We start from the raw sequence: 19,173 nt of genomic DNA, 5'->3' as shown, positions 1-19,173 counted from the left end.
CCTTCAGGGAGCCTGAGGTCTTACAGAAACAATGCGGTGCAAAACAAAGTTTTGTAAAGGACATAGTGGAGATGACAAGGAGAGGCACAGTGCTACAGAGAGTTTCAAAGACTAAAGGTCAGGGAAGGCTTTTGGGCAGGTAGAATTGGAGGTGGACCTATAGGATGGGCATGTATTGAATCTTGGCTTTATTGGCAGTGTGGGTCCTGAGAAAGGAGATACCTACTGGAAGGGGCTCCTGGTGGCTAACTGGGCTCAAATTTTAAAGAATAGAGCCTATACAGGGGCCTGTATTGCAAACTGCACTTGACAGGGAAACATGCACTGAACCACCTACTTCTGCACTAACCTGCTGGTCTGCAAAGCTTTTCTGCCATCTGAGCCAGCCCTTATAAAGCAGTTCCTGGAATCACATTTTAACCAATAGGAAGGACTGAGGCTTTCCCCATCCAATCTGAGCTGTGGGGATCAGGCAGGGATTTCTGTCCCTGTAAGCGAGTTCCCTTCTGGCTCTGGTAGTGCACTTCCCCTTTACACTGAAGACTGAAGATCGCGTTTCCCCGTCTGAGCTGGAATACCAAAGATGTCTTTGCAGAGCAGAGCAGACCAGCACAGGCCAGAACAGAGCCCACTGCAGCTCAGTGGGGCAGGGGGCGTAGCACGAAGCAGGCTAGCGAGGAGCGGAGCGGAGCGGAGCAGAGCTGTCTGGCTGGAGGGGGGCCTGGCCCGGAGCTGCCTCGCCACCGTGCTCTATCACAGTTGAATTGTGTTGCCTTGAACAGTTTCCTTCTTCACCACATTCCAAATTGGGGATTCTTGCTAGCGTTGAATTGGCGCCAGGGATCATCACCATCGGTTAAGTAGGAAAGAAACTTCAAAGCACTGGGGGCCTCTCGGGCAAAGAGGTGGTAGGGTCCCAGGTGCATTGAGGACAGTGATTTCAACAGGTGTGCTGCAAGTTTTAAAACATGCAATTCCTGACTGTTTAGTCAGGGGTACTGACCTGTTTTCCTTTAGATTGTCAAATTAAAAAAAAAAAAGAAAAAGGACAACAATCAATGCAACAATAGCAACCCGGTGTGAACAAATCCAAATTATACTTTTTTTTCCTGTCAGATCAGCGCGCTGCAGAATTTTAGTAATTAGTTTCCATGTGCCACAAGATGAGAAAGGTTGAAAATCGCTGATTTGCGGGGGGGTGGTGAACGCGCGTGGCTGCAGTACAGCAAGGAGTTAAGCCCGGAGATGGGTCTCAGTTGATTTATGAGGGCTTCGAATGTCAGGCAGGGAGATACGGACTTTGCCTATTTGCAGAAACAAGCTGCAGATTTTTGCATGCAGGAAAGTGCCATGATTCCACCGGTGTTTTGGGCAACAGCGAAAACAGTTCAAACATACAAGATTAGGTCCTGAAATAGCACCTTCTTGAGCAGCTGAGATTTTTAACTACATAATTAAATTCATTTAACAGGGGGAAGGGGTTCCTATTTCCCAGGGCCGCATGACCCTCTTCCAATTTTATAAGCAGATTAAAAAACAAAACCAAACCCAAGTCTCCAGACTTGGATCTCTGGGAAAACAGGCGTAAATACTGACACAGGCTTGCTTTGTTTTCCCATGGGAGGTCTCCCAGGCGATTTCTCTAATTTCCTAGAAAAAAATTTTTAACTTGTTTCTTTCCCTTGAGAGCTCAGCCGAGGGGGAAAAGGGCAGTACTGCCTTCGATTCGCCAGCTTTGCTTTGGACGCAGTAGTAGTCGCTAAGGGACTCCCAGCAAGGTGTCTCTAGGCATTTGTTCCAGGCAACAAGGAGGGAAGTTAGAAGGGCTTCCTTAAAAAATAAAAAATAAGGCGTGGAGGTGGGTGTCTCTGTCCATCTTTTTAGAATAATTCTGTAGGGAAACTAATCGAGGAGGACACCGTGCCCTCGCCTCTGGTCAGGACCTTTAGACCAGTAAGCGCCTTGATATTACGCCCAAGGAAGCACAATGGTTGCGTGCTGTCGGGCTGGGATCACTTGGGACTTGATTCCGCCAGGCTCCCGAAGGGGCGGTTGCAGCTACAGCCTAGCGCGCCGCGTAGCCAATAAAAAGCCAGTAACTCCCGCCCATCTCGGATTTCGACCAATAGACGCCCAAAATTTTAGCTTGCTAATGGCGCCTCGGTTGTCTGAGATGGGAGGCAAGCCCCCTTAGAGTTGCCAGTAGCAGACATGGCTGCGGCCCCCGGAGGAGGGGACACGAAGTGAGTAGGGGGCAGGGAGGGAGAAGACGCAGGCGAGGAATACAGGCCCCCGGGCCCAGGTAAGTACGAGGAGGCCTGTGGCCCGAAGCAAGGGGTACAAGGGAGCAAGGGGGCGTGGGACACCGCCTTACGCGTCCTCTGGTTCTTGGCTGAGGCGAGGGGAGGCTGGGGTCTGCACCCCGGGAATGGCCTTCGGGGATTCCTTCGGAGAATGTGTCAAGGGACTGGTCCTGGCCTTCAGCTCCTTGGCATTTCCTCCCCTCAGGCGCTCATTACTTGCCCTCGGCCCTGGCTAGGCCCATTGTAGGAGGTCCCATGTCAAAAATCTAACTCTCCCACCGACAAAGAGACTTGCCCGGGTTTGTCGCGGCTGGGCCCTGGCCCAGAGGGTTTCCACCGCTGACGTCTGGCGTATTTATAGGCACCCGGGAGTCCCCATCCCTGGCCCCACCACGACCCCGGCACAGACAGTTGTCTCCCCTGCGCGCGCCCACAGCTGCTGCCCTGGCCCTCGTGCTGACCGAGTCCCCGTGTCCCGATGGATGGAGCCAGCCTAGGGGCTTCTCTACCCTGAGCAGCGACGTTGCAGTTTGGAGCGTGCAGTACTTTTTTTTCCCCCCCTTCCATCTTAACCAGACTCTTTTAAAGACTCATTAGAAGCAACCAGAGGAACACGATACCTGGCATCCTATAAACTGATTTCTGTGCTATGTTCTCATTCCTTTGCCGCCCACCCTTAGAGTCCAGTTCTTACAGTCCCTCGGGTGCCACGGTGTGAGCCCCTGCCCTGTGCCCCGCGCCAGTTAAGAGGGAAACCCTGCCCTCTTTTCATTGGTGTGTAACCACAGGCTGCATTTTGGTGTGCTCATTGATTCGGTCACGTGCTGCTACAACCCACCCTCTGGTGCGAGTTTTCGCGTGGCTCTTGGGCAAAAAAGGAGGGAGCTCTGTATTGAGATTGTTTACTCCTAGTATGGGATTTTGTGCATTGGAAGAGGTGGTAGTTTTCTTATGCTTTATCCAAGACCCTCAGCTTTAGGGGTATAATTCAGTTAGTTATGTATGGTTCTCTTAGAAGATGGAAGTGAGGAGAGGGGAGGTTTTGTTTCTGGTTTTGGTTTTTTTTAAACTCATGTATATGTCATGTATTATGCATCTTATCTGTGAGCTTCTATATCTGAGGAGAGGGGAGTTTTAATCTTTTTATTTTACACACGAGACTAACTGTTGGGAGAAGCAAAGAGGCAGGGCCAGGGTCACCGACAGCCAGGGCTGGAGCTCTGCAAGTCCTGACCCTGGAGTTGTTTATCCGCTAGAACCCATTGTTTCCTAGGTGTGATCTGAGAAACTCGAGTTCCTGAACATCTCTGGACCTCTTGCAGGGTAGTTGGAGCTTTAAATGAGATGGTGTATAAAAGGTCTGTAGCATAGGGTATAGCACTTACTAGGTTCTTAATACTTTTGCATTCATTAATTTTAAGTAACCAGCAGGTAGTTCACTGACTAATTTCTTGTATTAATATTTACTGTGATCTCTCTCTCTCTCTTTGGGGACATACATGATTCCCATGATTCCCAGGGAAGACAGGGAGGGGTGGAATCAGGGCAAAGTAACCTCTTCCTCCGTTTTTGGGAGCCACTGTAGTGTCATTAGAGATGTTATTAAGGGGAATGTGTTGTGTAAGAACAGAGCAGAGGCAGAAAAATGTTGAGAACCACTGAGGAAAGAAGAAATACCACTGTGGTGTGTCTTTATAGTGATCTTGGCAAAAAGAAGTGCTGATCTTAGTATTCCAATGAGGTAGTCTAAATTCAAAACAAAGAAACAAAACAAACGATGGCACAAGTAAGGTTCATTATCTAAAGAGTTGAGTAAAAGTGGTATGTGGATTAAAACACTTTGAAAATCACCGTAAAGATCAGAACACACCAGCATGTAGACTGTCACTAAGCCTGGAACTGGGGGTAGCATATTCAAATAAACTCCACAAATCCTCTGCAAGGCGTGTTTTAGCTGCCACGTTAACTTCACTTTCTTGCTCACTGCTTCTTCTTGTCAAAACTTCCGAAAGGAAAAGTCTTTGTAGTTGGATACCATGGAGCAGTGCGTTGACCAGGGAGGTGGAGTACAAACGATCCCTTTGATAATCAGCCGCCAAATAAGTGAGAGTTAACTGCCCTTGAACCCCTACCCACCCAGACCCTGCTCCTTGTGTGGTGACCCGACCTCAGGAGATTAGACTGGGAGAGCCAGGCTGGGCCTTGAGATGGAAGAAAACAGAAAGCCCTTTACATTTCTATTTTGAGAAGTTGCTAGGGAGTGCCAGCTCTTAGTGCTGAGAATCAGCCTTTTGGAAAGCTTAACTCCTGCAGGACAAACGAGAAATGAAGGTCGCAGTCCTTGGGTATCCTTGACCCCCCTCCCAGCTGCTCTTTCCCTAATGCTGGGCTTGGGGAATGCTTTCCACAGGGAGAGGGAGGAGCGCTAATGTATATATTACCTACACCCAAGGCTTTATCGAACCTCATCTGGTGAGTCAAGTGTGAGCTCTTCCAGTGGCGGTCAGCTGGGAAGACACAAAGCCTCTAAATCCATCCTGGTGTTCAGATGAGAAGGCCCGGGTCACGGATGGCACTTCTCCGCCGGTAGATGCGTGTCAATATTTTGTATCTTGTTATTGTGTCTGTCTTGTTTCCATGACAGTGGATTTCTTTACCTAAAAGATAAGCTCCTTCAAAAATGCGGTTTGAGCCCTGGCTTCCCAGTAGGCCGGGGCTGGTTGGCAACAGCACCGGGGAGCCGGAGGGCCCTCAGGCTGGGCCATGGCTGCGGCAGGGATGTTCTTCTTCCGAGTGGACCTGCCAGCCGAAATGTGTGGTTTGGTTGGTGAGCGGGGGTTTGTGTAATAATAAGCTTTGCCTGTGGTGGCTGGGACAGTAGTAAACAGTCGGTCACATGGTGCGGGGAGTAGGGGAAGGGCCGGATTTAGACCCGCACAAGGCCTGTGCTAGGCTGGGCGCATCTCACACTGATTGCTTGGGGTTCTGCTGGCTCGAAAGGCCAAAGGTGACCGAGGAGAGAGGTGCCCAAGGCGAGGAGACCCTTTCAGGGCCTTTGGGAAACTAGAAATCTTAGTGTAATTATATGAGCTCAGTTTTCTTAATTTCAGGGTCCTTTAAAAAAAAAAAAAGATCCATGGTCGATGTCTTCTTTAGCAGAACAGACAAATACTGGGGAAACACTTGGGAAAGACATATACTTGAGAGCGACCCAAAGGTGTGTTTAAAAAGAGTACCCGCATCTCTAAAGTTGACTAGGAACATCTTTTCATGTGTTGGAGCCATTGGATTTCTTGCTTTCATCATCTCTCAGGGTTAGGAAAGGTCATAAAAAGTCATTTCTTTCTTATGTGCAACCTGATGTATGTCTCATCGTCGTAACTTCCCAGCCTCCACGTGGATCTCTGTACTGCCGGGGAACCATCGCCTCTCCGCGCAGCCTATTTCTGTTTTTTAAAATTACAGTTCTAACTATGTAGGAGATACGGCTCATACTGAATCCAGTCTGCATCCTTACATCTTCCCCCCGCTGGCCCGGTCCCTGTTTGGAGCCTCCCGAGGAAGCCGGGCCCTTCCTTCTCTGGCGGCCATCGTGCCCGACTAGCTCTGCTCTCACCTGAGGTGTTTTTGGTGTCCTGTCCCAGTGTCTTCAGTTCTTCCCACCATTTCTCATGTCATAATTTCTCCAATCTGATGGCTGCTGTCTTGAGCTGTCCCAGTTTTGTCTTTCTTAGAGGTGTGTGATGCACAAATGAACAAAATATTCCAGGTGTGCCTTGCTAGGTACAGACATCAGACTTACCCCTCTCCTTCTGGGGACACGGCATGTCTGTTAATGCAGCCTAAGTATGAATGAACTTTGGGCAGCCATGTCACTTGCATTGAAATTGCATTTATGGTAGTTTTGTACAATGGTTTTTGAGCCTAAGGGCAGGACTTCGCACTGAAAGTATTACACTTAAATTGAATCTTTTAGATTTGGCCCATCATTTCAGCCTGTTGAGATCTTCTTGGATTTTGACTTTGGTCTACTTTCCAAGTTTATGCCATCCAAGAATTTGATTAGCATACCATCTGTTTCCTCACTCAACTCAGGGATAAGAGTATGGATTAGGATCTCACCAGCGATAGAACCCAGAGGCTTGCTATTAAAAGCCTTCCCCCAGCAGAACATCAGTCCATCCGTTAGTGCTCCTTGGGCACAGCTTTTCGGCGGAACACGAGCCTGCCAGACTGTGGTTTGGTGTGTTGGGTGTGGCTCAAGTGTAAGCTCAGGTAATGAAGGTTATATTAGAAGGGATAAGAAGGACGGCCAACCCCTTACCTCACCCTAACCCTGAACCGTGGACGCCCATTTAGTTCTTCATGTTGCTGGTGTCTGAGCTTGGCAGCGGGAAGCATCCAGCCGTTTGTTTTCACGGCTTCTCTGTTTGCCTTTGTCTAGATACGTGACATGACAAATCAAGGATATTGTGTCTTAATTTTCTTCTAACTCTTCTGTCTGTGACTTCTTTCCCTTTCTTGACTGATTTATTCTCCACCCTCGTAGACCACTCAGAAACCCTCCGAGACCGCTCAGAGCCTCCTGGTTTTGGACTTCCAGGGCCTGTGCATTTCAGCCCCCGATTTCCTGCCCTGCTCAGGCCTTCTGCTCTAATCAAACAAGTCGAATCACCAGCTTTCCAAAAGGCTCCCCATTTCTTCCTGGGTGCCTTTGTTGGTGCTTTCAGCTCTTGCTGGGGTTGCTGTCATTCTCCCCGCTCCTAAGCTTTCCTCAGGGCACGGCTCAGGCCTGGCTTCTTTCGGGATGCGCTCCCTGGCTCCCCGACCCCCCGGGGATCTCTTTCTCCTTGAAATCCTGCAGCACCTATTTGCAGTTCTCATTTACTATTTCAATGTCAACTTAAATTTTTGTTTTCTTTTCTCACAACTGCCCCAAACTGGCTTTATTCTAAATCCCTTGAAAGAAGGGACCTCATCTTATATTCTTGGAAAACAAGATTATTCCTTACGCTTATTAAATATATGAAGTTGGTTTCTTTTACGACTTGTGTTTTTGTGTTGTAAGAAGTCTTTGCTTATCCCAAGGTACAAAGATTCCCACCCCCCATATTTTCTTCTAGGAGTTTTATCGTTTTAATTTTTACATTTCGATTGGGATCCATTTTGAGGTCATTTTCATGTAGGGTATGTGGTGAGGGTCCAGGTTTGTTTTTCATACACATGGCCTGTTTCTGGACTTTCTTTTCTGTGCCATTGAGCTGTAATGTCTCTCCTTATACCAGTACCGCATGTCTTGATTTCTGTAGTTATAAGTTAGTCTTGAAATCAGGCAGTGTACGTCCTCTAACGATTTTTCTTTTTCAAAACTGTTCTGCCTACTGTAGATTCTTTACCTTTCCATATACATTTTAGAATCAGCTTGTCCATTTCTATAAAAATGTCATCTGGGATTTTGATTGAGATTGTATTGAACCTATAGATAATTTGGGAGGTAACTGACATCTTAACATTGAGTCTTTCAATCCGTGAGCGTGGTATATCTCTCCATTTAGTTAGATCTTCTTTTATTTCTCTCAGCTGTAAACAAGTTTATATATACTTTTGTGAAAGTTATCCCTGAGTATTTCATGTCTTTTCGTACTGTTATAAGTGATACTTTAAATTTTTTATTTTTCTGTATTTTACAATAGCCTATCAACATTTAATTTATATTTGTATTTTGACCCTATATCCTGAAACCTTGCACACTTATTTGCTCTAATATTTTATTTGTATGTTCCTGAAGATTTTTAAACATATAATTTAGTCTTCTGCAAATAGACACTTCTGCCTATTTCTTTACAGTCCTTATACCTTTTTTTTCTTTTTTCCTCCTTACTTTTGAGTTCTCATTTTTTACTTCAGCAGGACTTTGATCATATTTCTTGTTTGCTGATGACAGTAATAACAACTATGTATTAAGACCTAGTATGTGTCAAATACTATACTAGACCCTCTGCATATAATATTTTACATCCTTTTTTTTGCACCTCTGTGAAATAGGTATTATCGTTTCCATTCTATGAACAAGGTCATTGAAGCTCAGAGAGACGAGTCATTGGCTAAGGTCACTTAGCACCTGGTACGTGGCAGAGTCAGGCTTTGAGCCCAGGGGTATTTGGCTGTGAAGCCTGTGCTTTTGTCCCCACAGTGGGCCAGGAATTGAACGGGCCCTTTAAGGATACAGCTGCTGGTTTCAGGTCAGCAGCTGAGGACAGCGCTCTCCCAGAACCCCATGTATGGAGTGATGGGAAAACAGAGACTCCCAGAAGCATGCCCTGCTCCTGGCTGCCCTCTCCAAACCTCTGTGGTCCCAGCTGGCTGCAGAGCTGTTTCGCTGTTTCAGCGTTGGCAGGAGTTAAGCGCAGTTCCCCTCTGGGTCCTGGTGCCTTTCCCCGGGTGGCGACGACCTCACCCAGCCCCTGCTGGGACGGAGCGTCATGGGGACCCGAGCTGTACTTGTAAACAGGGCCTGGGCGGCCCGAGGCAGAGTGGCCTTGGGGAGAAGTGGGCTCGGCCTCTCGGGATCCTGTTTCAGTTGCCTGCCAAAGAGCAAATGTCCCTGCCTGGCGACGCTGCTTCCAGTGTCCCCGTCTGTCTCTGACCCTCCCGGGCTTACTCAGTGTTGATGCCCTGGCTGCGAAGCCAGCGGGAGGTAGGGACCTGGCAGCAGGGGCCTGCGATGTCGGCACCGACGCTGCCTTGTGGGGAATGGGACAGGATTTCAGAGAGGGGTTGGTGGCAGCAGGGCCCGGGCCTCGGGGCTGGGGTCCCCGGACACAGCTCTTTTTGTTTCTAGACAGCGCTCTTGGGGGCCGGCTCTCCAGGATTCTGACTGGCTCCTCCTCACGTGGCTTTGCCACAGGCCCCCGAGGAGAATGGCCCTCGTCAGCAGGTGGGCGCTTTCTGCACGAGGAGTCGCCGGGCACCAAACCAGATGACTCAGTGGCACTCTTTACCCAAACACGCCCTGGTCTGAAACCACGAAAGTGTATTGGCTGTCAGGGTGGGTGGGTGCGGGCCAGGGCTCATGTGGGCAGGGGCTTGAGGAAGGGGAGGTAGGGCCACTCGTCACCTTCCGTATGGGACTCAGCCTGGCTCGCGCGTCCTTGTGGAGCAGCACCCAGGCGCCCGGTGAGCGCAGCCCTGTCGGCACACCGCCCGTGAGGCCCGGCTGTCCGCAGGCGGGCATGTGTTGGCATGGGCGGCGTGTGTTCCCCGCACGTGGCTCTTGGTGGCAGCCGCGGCGTGAGCACGTCTCTGCTTTCTATCATCCCTGCTGCCCCTCTTGCCACCCCCCTGATTATTCGAGTTGTATCTGGAGTCCAGTTCACCTGAAAACTTACCTTCACTTCCTGAAAAGCTGATAAGCTCAGGCTTTCCCTTCCCGCTGGGAGTCAGCGAGTGAAAGCGTACACGTGAAAAGAAACCTGTGTGCCTCTGAAAATGAGGGTTAAGAGATGGAAAGCTTGCCCCCACCCCCCCAGGCATCCCCTCCAACGCCCTCACCCTCCTGGGCCCCGAGAACAGCGCTGCCCGCGGCCGGCCGCTCAGGGAAGCTGTGCTCCAGGACCAGGCGGCCGGGGTCGCTGGGGTCGGGAGCCACTTCTCCACCCGCCACTCTGTTGTTTAGAGGAGACTGTTGTGTTTCACAATAGCCACCTGTCCCAGCAATCTGGACTGACGTGATTTCTTTCTCATTTCCCCCCAGATGCTGCGACTGTGACAGAGTCACTGGGGTTTGTCCATGTTGGGGAAGAGCCTTCCTTTCGGGGCTGACCACACTCACCTGGGCATGCCTGCAGTACTCTGGGCCCATGGATCTGAAGGAGAAGCGTGCGGTAGGCATATTCGGCTCCCTCGTGGGGATTGCCTGTGTGTCTGTTGGACTCTCCGCACTTGCGTTTGCCTGGGAGGTCCTCATTTGGGGTCTTTAAACCAAAAGTGAGAGAGGGGCGGGGCTCAGGGGCTTGGGGGATGTGAATGTGTTTCCCCCTGAGAGGGTGCAGCGCTCGGCTGGAAAACAGGCTCGGGGAGCTGTAAGTTCAGGACAGAGGCGGGCCAGCTAGTTAACGCGACTGCAAGGCAGCGGGTTTCTGACTTGGGTTGGCCCCGAGCCAGCCTTTCACTTCTCGCCCAGGGCTGTGTAATTTCGTTTGTTTGCTCCTCGCTGGGGCTCTGCCCCAGCCTGCTGAGCCATGGCGAGCACTGTTGGGCACCCTGTCTGTGGTTAGGGAAGAGCTCCCAGTCAGACTGCAGACAGGGCTGCGCAGTCAGCGGGAGCGGAGCCGCCGGGGGAGGGGGGTCCAGGCCTCCTCCTTCCCGTAGCCTGACCTCGGGTGCACCAGCCTCCCGGCACACCGGCTCTGCATGGAGGTAGAGTTGTCATCGGCATGTCCCTCTCCTGGGCAAAGGCTGCCCTTGAGGAGGTCCTTTCGTCCCTCGCCTGGACTGGTGCCACGCCTTCCAGCTGGCCCCTCTGTGTCTGACTCCTTCCTCTGCTCGGCTGTCAGCGAAGGCTGTCCAACACGCAGAGCTGACCTTTCGCCACCCCTGCTTCGAAGTTGTCAATGGCTTTGTGCCACCTGCTGAAACCTTTAGTGTAGAGTACAGAGTCCTCCCTAGTCCGGTTCCTGGCCATTGGCCCAGCGTCCCCAGCCTTCCCCGCCTTGGGCACGCACTTCACATTTAGGCAGTTACCCACCCATTTTCCAGGCAAACCCCTACTCTTCTTTCTTCAAGGCTAAAGCTAAGCGTCATCTTTGCCCCATAAACCCTCCTTCCGCTCTCCAGAGGTCCCTCATTCTAGCATCATCGGCCTCCACCGTCGTACTTGCTACACTGTATTAAATACTCTGTCTGTGCCCTGGCTCTTAGCATAGACCCTGGCATGTAGCAAGGGCGTGATAAATATTTATTAATTTGAACTTATGGATAGTGATCTCCCTGCCAAAGGCATCTTGGGAAGTTTGGAGAGGGAGCCGTGGCCCCTGGTGGTGCCTGGCCAAGTGCCCGACGTGTCCAGCCCCAGGCCCCACTTGCCCCGGGCTGCACGTGCCCCGGGCCAGCTGTGGAACGGGCTTGTGCACCTGGACTTACAGCAGGTTGGTCCAGTCTCCTGTTCGCAGATGCTTCTGGCCGCCCTGCAGGCGATCATCCTGGCAGTGACTGGCACACAGGGAAAGCTGCATCGCCCCTCCTCCAGCCTGCGCGCAACAGCCTGCAGTTGCAAGGGTTGCAGTTCCAGGGGGTGCCCGTGCTCCCCCGCCACACGCTGTGATGGTGTACGGCATGGCGGTCTGTCTGGATGAGGCTGACTGGCCACAAAACAGAGGACAGTGTTGTCCTCTGGTTCCAGCCTGCTGCTGAAACGTTAGTTCCTAGTAAATTGAGGGAGCGAAGTTCTGTGAGCCAAGGGGCAGGCTTCTCCCTCAAGCCTGAGGACAAACACTCGAGAGCCCAGGCTGGCCAGTTTTCGGGGGCCATTTTTCCTGGAGAATTTTTCTTTATCCTCTTCTTCCTCTTTCCGGGTAGTTGAGTCCTGAGCTAGACAGCATCGCCAGCAGCAGCAGCCGCGGTACTGATGGAATGCTTCCTTTGGGTTGGAACACGCCAGGCACTGGGGAGGTGGCCCCTGGCTTGGAGAAGCTTACAGCCCAGTTGAGGAATTAGTATGAGCAGCTAAGTTATAGCACGTGGGGGGTGTCCTACCCGCGGCACCTGGCGAGCTGTATAACTGGGCCTCTCAGGATGAACCCTGTGGCCTCTGATGGCCAAGGCTTCTTGGAGGAGTGGGAGACGGAGCGCCGGATCGCGGCGGTTGGTGGTAAGGGGGCCGGTCGTCCCTACTGTCGCCCAGCATCGGTTTGGCTGTTGCTGGTTGAGTTTCTGCACCCTGTCCCCCTTCTCTTTGTGGCTTTCCTGTCCTCAGGTGTCCCCTTCGGAGCCTCCCCTCCCCTGCCTCCAGTCCTCCGGCCTGTGGTGGGTGTGCCGTGGCAGCGACGGCCTGGGTTTCGCTTCTTAGAGGCAGAGCGGCCCAGCCCCTCGCTGAAGTGGGCAGCACGGGAAGGGGCCCCTGCAGAGCCTCTGGCTCGGACCCGGAGCGCTGTTGCCCCAGGGCCTCTCTCACAGGCAGTGGGGTGCTGGCTTCGCTGTGTTCCTGGGGAGCCGCGCCTTGGGAGAAAGCTACCGGGGTGTGACCTGGGAGGAGGGGACAGGGCCCAAGAGTCGTCCTCCTCGCAGTGTGCTAGGTGCAGCCGGACCGCACAGGCAGCGGCCACCCTGATGGTGGCTGCTCAGAAGCTGACCCTGCTTCCCCTGGCCCGGGCGTCAGGGAGACTTCCTGCCCTTAGCCTCTGGACTGCCGGCCCCTCCTTTCCCTTCCCACCCAGCCCTGGGTTTGGGAGGGAGCGCCCCCCGCCCCGCCAAGCTGTGCTAGAAAACGGGGAGGGGGAGGCTGGTGGGAAGTCTCCCCTTCCCTGCAGCTTGAGATGGTGTCGTCTAGGAAACCCGGGTCCTGGAGAATTGGCTCGGGCTCCAGCCCACGCTCTGTGGCTATTGGATCGTTAGGCTGTGTCCTCTCCCCTGGGGTTTTGCAGCCCTATCCTAAGGGTGGCCTGGACGTAAGCGGAGAAGTTTCCCATACAGTCCCAGGACCTCTGCCCTCCTTCGCCCGGGGGAAGTGCTGACAGCTTCCTGTATGTCAAACTTGGGGGCCCAGAAAGATGGCCCGGCTCTGCTGATGCTCAGGGCGGTGCTGAGGCGGGAGCCCCAGGTCACAGGTGTCCGGGTGTCCGCAGTCTCCTGGGCCCAGGAGCACTGTGGCAGGTGTGTCTGACTGCTCCAGGGCGTTCATCAGCTGCTGCCCCCGCTCTTCAGGCTCCTTGGATAGCAGCTGTTGGGGTCCCCATCCCACCTGGTGGGCAGGTGTTGGGTCCTAGGTGTGGGAATCTTCAGAGGCCCTTCCTTTTGGGGCTGGCTCTTCCTTCTGCACTGGATTCTTCTGCTCGCTTCCTGGCCCTGCCCTGCCCTCCTGGAAGTTACTGCTTCAGGCTTCTCAGTTGCCAGTTCTTCCCCCTCCTCCCAGGATGTGCTGCTATTAATAACTTGCAAGTCCCCCCTCCCCGCCTTCCTGCAACTCTGACTGTGGAAAGAGCTGTTATTGGCTTGGCTCCGCTCTGGGAGTCTCGGTGATTTTGGGGAGGCCTCCCATGGCAGGCTCTCCACTATGGGGCCCCTAACCTTGCCCAGTGACTTGGGCCAAGGAAAGGAGCCCAGGTGCTCCTTGATGCCTGTGGTTGCCATGAGGACAGCAGCCGCGTCCTATACTGTTCCTCCCAGCTGCGCGCCCCTCTTGGCTGCACATCACCCCCTCTGCTTACTCGCAGTGGCCTCCTCTGACTAGCAGGCCAACCTCTCGGACATCTGGCAGAGCATCTATAAACTTCTTGCAACGCTCTATCTCTCCTCCCCTCCCTGCCCCTCCTCCCCGCGGCTGCTGTGCAGCCTGCCTCCTCCTCTTCCCTCCCTCAGTCTGCAGCGGGACTGGAAATAGGCTGAATTAATCAGCAGATTGGAGCTCCGCTGGGCTGCGCGCTCACTGCAGCACCGGCCCCGGCTCACATGCTCTCTAGCCCTCCCCCTTTCTTCTCCCTCTCTCTCTGGGCGGCGTTGGAAGTTCTGTAGCTGACTCCTTGTGGCTCATGCTCTTTAAGCAGGCAGAGCTATGGATGCCTCCTCAGGGCAAGCGCAACAAAGTGAGTATGCCAGCGTGGGTTCCCGTTTGTGTTCCAAATGCCTGTTCTCTGCTTTGTGCGGGAGGCTTCGAGGTAGCAGCTGCCACAAGCTCCGAAGATGGATCCCCACCGGAGGCAGCTTGGGTTACGAGGTAGCTAGGACCCCGGAAGGAGCAGGAATGGAAGCCAGAAAGCTAGTGTGTTTCAGGATCTGCCAGCCAGGCTCCCAGGGGTACCTGGGAGCAGGAGTAGAGCCCAGCCTCCCGGGGGACGTCAGTCTCCTGGATGCTGGGACCCAGGTGACAGGGCATCAGAGACGGGAAGCTTTGGGTCCGGATGCCGGCCTTCCTCGGGGCTAGCCCGGGGGCTTTTCTCCCTGGAGCAACCAGAGCCAGGGTGGTTCCTTTCTAGGTTTTGGGGTCCGCAGGCGGAAGGAGCTGAGCCAAAGTGCTAAGGTCAGCCTGCGCCTGGAGAGTGAAGAGGGGGAGGAAACTGGTGGCTTTGGCTGGCCTGGCTGCAGACAGAGCCGATTTGTGTCTGGCCAAACTCAGAAGAGGTTTATCACGACTGCTAAAAAACGTCCTGGCTCTTGGGGCTGGATCTCTGCTTCAGGGATTCAGGCGTTAGGTGGTGTCCAGCTTTGGGTCCCCTCCCTGCCTGCGTTGGCCAAGAAGGCTGTGATGGTAGGGACTTGGCTAAGGGGCCAGCCAGCTCTAATTAGTGGTTATCTACTGTTGCCAAGGCCAGAGGTCAAGGTCTACATTCATAACCCGTCTACGTGAGCCTGGGGGTCCTTGATTCTGCTCGCTCCCAAAACAGGTGGAGTAGGAAGGAAAACGTGGGTGTGCGGACAGAGCCTCGGAGGAGCCCCAGAAGGACAGGGGCCGGGGGCTGGGGGGCCTCTGGCTCTGGGCCACCGGGGAACCCGGACGCCGGTGGAGCAGGGGAGCGCAGGTGTGCTGGCTCATCACTGACCCAGATGCTCAGCTCTGGGCCTGCGTGGCTGGTCCTATTGTGCAGCAGGGTCCTCACCCCGCTGCTGCACCCCCAGGCCCCTCTGCTCTGCCACTGTCTCCCTTGGGCAACAGAATGGAGAGGAGTAGCCCAGCGCCAGCGGGGGTTGGCGGCAGCCTCTCCCGGACCCAGGCTTCCCAGGGTCTCGAGTTGATCTCTCTTGCTGCCGGCTGAGCCTGGGCAGTTAAGCCAGTGGGACGGGGTTGGTTCTGCCTGCAAAGCCTCAGTGAGCGGAGAAGCAGGGCCTCCCCTCCCCTCTGGCGTAGAGGCCTCCGTTAGCCATCGCTTGTCGCCCCGGGGACGGCTCTGGAGGTGCCTGGTGGGAGAGGTTTGAGGTTTCTGAGCATCTGGGAAGCAGGAAGTTCCTTTAGGTACTTCAGGCGTGTGCAGATTTCCCTCACCCTTCTTGGCCCTGGGAGGCAAGAAAAGCTGACCCTGGGTTGCACACGGACACCTCGGGACCGTATTTCTCAAACAAACCGTCCCCATCCTCGCCCAGGCTCCCCGGAGGTGCCCAGGCCCACGAGGGCGCCCAGTCCCACTGAGGCTTTGGAAAGAGTTGGCAGAGCCCGCTTGCCCAGCAGCGCTGTCTGACTTTCCCTCAGGGAGGGTGACAGTTTTCCACCAGGGCATCCTCCGGCCTTGGCTGTCACACACGAGGGAGAAACACCCTGGCACGGTGAGAGCAACAGTGCCTTTTCCTGAAATTGGGCTCCCCTGCCAGAGATGGGCGAGGTGCTGCCTTCGGGTCGGCGAGTGGCCGGCACAGGTGGGTAAGGGCGGCTGGGGCGAGGAGAGTAGGCCGGCTCGGCCAGCTCTGTCCTTGCCCCGGGTCGGCCTGTGCGGGCAGGCAGCTTCTTGGGGCGGCACGTAATTACAGGAGGACTTATTTTTCCTCCGCTGCGTTGTCTTTAATCATCAGTCTGGAGTTGCTGCTCCCGGCCAGACACAACATGCGGGGGTGGACGCATGCAGCCAGCTCCGCAGGCTCCCTCCCGCCTCCGCTGGCCCTGCCCCAGGAGCATCTGCCAGCCTGTGGCCCGCACCTCCGCATGCACAGGGAGCAGCGGCTGCAGCTTCTAGGAACCCGGAGGCAGAGAGAGAGAGGGTGAATGCATGGCGGGGCAGAGGAGGTCCTGGGTTTGGGGCACCTGCACTAAGGCAGCAGATGGCAGGACAGCTACAGGGCAAGCAGAGGGCAGTTGCTGAGTGTCCAAGTTCTACAGGCCTGGCTAGAGGAGGGACGCTGCCCTGGCTTGCGCGCGGGTGCTTTCAGCCTGTCCCTGCCTTCCCCAGCCCGGTCCCCACTGCAGACCGAGCAGTTTCCCAGGGGACCGGCAGCCCTCCCTTTCTCCCGCCCAGTGCCTGCCTTTTTGGCACGCAGCCCCTTTCCTCTGCAGGCCAGGCCTTCCCTGCCTCCCGGAGGCTTTCTCCCTTTATCATTTCTGGAGGCCTGGCTGGGGCAGTCACTTCCCAGGCTGAGGAGGGAGCTCAGAAGGCTGAGCCTGAGGGAGAAAGGGTCAAAGGGGAGGGCAGGCCTCGGCGAGCCCGCGCGCTCACCCTGGCTGTCCCCAGCGGCTGTGCCTTCAGACTCTCTCCTTCCCCGGGCTGGCGGGGACGGGCATCCCTGCTCTGGGCCAGCCCCTTAGACCTGGGAAGGCCTGTGGCCCCTTGTCCTTCTCCTGCCCCGACAGCCCTCCCAGAGGCTTCCTTCCCGTCCACGTCAGGAGTCGAGGAGACGGGTGCAGACCTGAGCCTTACCTGACGTGGGTTTGGACCAGGGCCTCTCAGGGAGGCCCCGGGATGCCTGCCAAGGGATGTGGGTACTTAGGGGTAAGTATTTACCCGTACTGGGGGGCGGGCCCCCTGCCCAGGAGCTGTCTCTCCTGGAGCTCAGAATCAGCCTCATCCCCTGGGGGAGGAAGCAGCTCTTATCTTCATAATCCCCCAAAGCCTCGGTGGAGAGCGGGGATTAGCTGAGTTACAGGCAAGGGATCTGGGGAGCCGTTGGGCCAGGCCGGCTCCGGAGCCCATCCTCCTCCCTCAGGCCGAGGAAGCTGGCACTAGGCCAGGGTGGGGTTGCTCCTGGGGCAGCTGGGACAGGTCTGCAGCCGCAGAGACGGCCTCCCAGCTCAGCATCCTCTTCTAGTCTCGGAGACCTGTCCTGTGAGGGGCGGGGCTGCCGAGGACTGGAGATGGGCAGCAGGAAGACATCCGGAGTGGAGGGCAGAGCCAGGACGACCCCAGGGAGGCAGGCGGCGTGATAGGAGCGGAGGTGGGAGGGCCACACGCTGCGGCAGCCGGGGCGCTACTGGCCCAGCGACTTTACTCAGGCTCCGTGGATGAGCCCAAGTGCCCTTCCTGGTGCCCCAAGGTCCGGGGCTCTCGCGCTCAGGAGCATTTCCTGGTGGAGGCTCACGCTGGTGCTCTCCCGGGGGGCCCTGCGATAGATTTGCTCCGCCTCTAGGCATTGCCTGTCCCGGGTGTCCTTTTCCCTAGGACCCCCCTCCCCCACAACGCTGGGGACCTGTGCATTGGATTCCACCTGGGACAGGCCTCACCCCCACAAGTTTGGACTTAGTAGGTCTGGGGTAGGGCCTGGACAGCCCCGTTTTTCAAGGCTCCAGGTGTTGCTGCTGCAGATCCTGGGTGGATAACCCCCGATAAGGTATCATGGGGATCTGTGAGGCCACGTGTGTGTGCATTCATTGTCATGGTTCACTCAGAGCGTCTTCACTGAGCTGCTGCTGGGTGCTGGGCCCTGTCCCAGCGGGTGTGGGCCGGGGGTGTGGGGATGAGAGAACTCAGTACCTGTTTCCCAGGAATGGGCAGCCTAGTGGGGCACCAGACGGGTAAATCTACGGTGACAGTCCTGGCCGGGGCAGCCTGTGAGCCAGGGTGCCCAGGGTGCCATTGGAATACAAACCTGCCCCCCAAGTGCAGCCCTGGGTTTTGGGAACATTTCCTAGAGCGGGTGCTGTTTGAGCTGAGTCTCAGGAGAGGTAAGAGCTATCTGGGGCGGGGAGTGAGTTCTTGGCGGGGAAAATACAGAACGGGATTTGCACGTGAGCGGGGTGCGGGGGGCGGAGCATGGTGTGCGTCAGGAGTGGCAGGGAGGCAGGCGGGAGAAGCTAGCAGATGGCAGGGTGTGCTCAGGACTCTGGACCTGGTTTTAAAGGTAAAGGGGTCAGGCGATCAGACATGCGCTCACTCACTCTGGCGGGTGTTGCAGTTGGTTCGGACATGTAGAGACTGAAGGTAGCAACCGGGGGGTGGGAAGAGGAGGGTGGGGTTGGGTGGGGTCGGTTGCGGGGGATCTCTGCTCTGGCCCAGGGACCAAGTGAGATGGTGACAGCGGAGGAGTGCGGACTCCGGCAGGAGGTGGGGGCAGGTGGCCATTCCCGGGTTTGCACGCAGGGACTCAGGTGCCTCTGAACCAGCTGTGAGGCAGTTCAGTACAGGGGTTGGCGTTCAGGGCGGTGACCAGGCTGGAGGTGGAACCTAGGAGGTGTGAGCCTATCGGTGGGGTGGTGGCTGCATCCGTCACTATGGCCAGGGTTGCCCTGGAAGCGTACCTCCTGTCGTGAAGATGTGCTGGGTGGACTGTGGGGTCGCAGAGGGGAAAGAACGGAGTCGGAAAAAGAGGAAACAGGAGAGAGGCCAGGCTGGGGGTCACAGAGGACCATGCAGGGGGTTCCCAGGGTCGCCCAGAGACCACCCTGCCCGCCATCCTGAGGGAGAAGGGGAAAGGGTTGCTGGTGCATGGTCCGTTTCTGGGAACAGCTGTCTTTTTTGGGAGATTGTGTCCTTCTGGTGTTGTATGTTGCAGTCCCCTCCTTTCTGTGAGATGGTGGGGGGTTTTCCTAATTTTTTCTCTAGGAGCAATGAAATGCTAGCATCTCCATGTTAGACTCCCCCAAGCCCCATGCGTAATGGGATCTAAAGATGGCAGCAGTGCGGTCGGGTGGGCAGGCAGCGGCGACAAGAGTCTCCGTGGGGCTGGGAGGTGCTGACGGCCGTGGGTTGAAAGTTGAGTGAAAGGTGAGTTAGAAAACACCGAGTATAGAGAGTTTTGTTTC

General features: G+C 55.2%; 1 protein-coding gene across 7 annotated transcripts in view; it reads left to right on the top strand.

Moving 5' to 3' along the window:
• Nucleotides 1-2,185: 2,185 nt before the first annotated feature.
• The window catches only part of TMEM94 (transmembrane protein 94), a 30,630-nt gene continuing 13,642 nt past the window's right edge, over nt 2,186-19,173 (top strand). For 6 of the 7 annotated variants that reach the window (XM_054593158.1, XM_054593156.1, XM_054593155.1 and 3 more), the window contains exons 1-2: nt 2,186-2,302; nt 10,057-10,186. In XM_054593158.1, coding sequence (XP_054449133.1) covers nt 10,163-10,186 — 24 coding nt within the window. In that variant the 5' untranslated portion in view covers nt 2,186-2,302; nt 10,057-10,162. Of the gene's footprint in view, nt 2,303-4,630; nt 4,776-10,056; nt 10,187-19,173 lie in introns of those variants that run through there. The other variant, XM_054593152.1, reaches the window with a different exon arrangement.

The sequence above is a fragment of the Pteronotus mesoamericanus genome, unplaced genomic scaffold (genome assembly GCF_021234165.1).
Source record: "Pteronotus mesoamericanus isolate MK-2021 breed Mesoamerican mustached bat unplaced genomic scaffold, CSHL_Meso_final scaffold_408, whole genome shotgun sequence".
NCBI classification, from domain to species: domain Eukaryota; kingdom Metazoa; phylum Chordata; class Mammalia; order Chiroptera; family Mormoopidae; genus Pteronotus; species Pteronotus mesoamericanus.
Note: the sequence above shows the minus strand (reverse complement) of the source record. Positions and strands in the feature narration are given on the sequence as shown.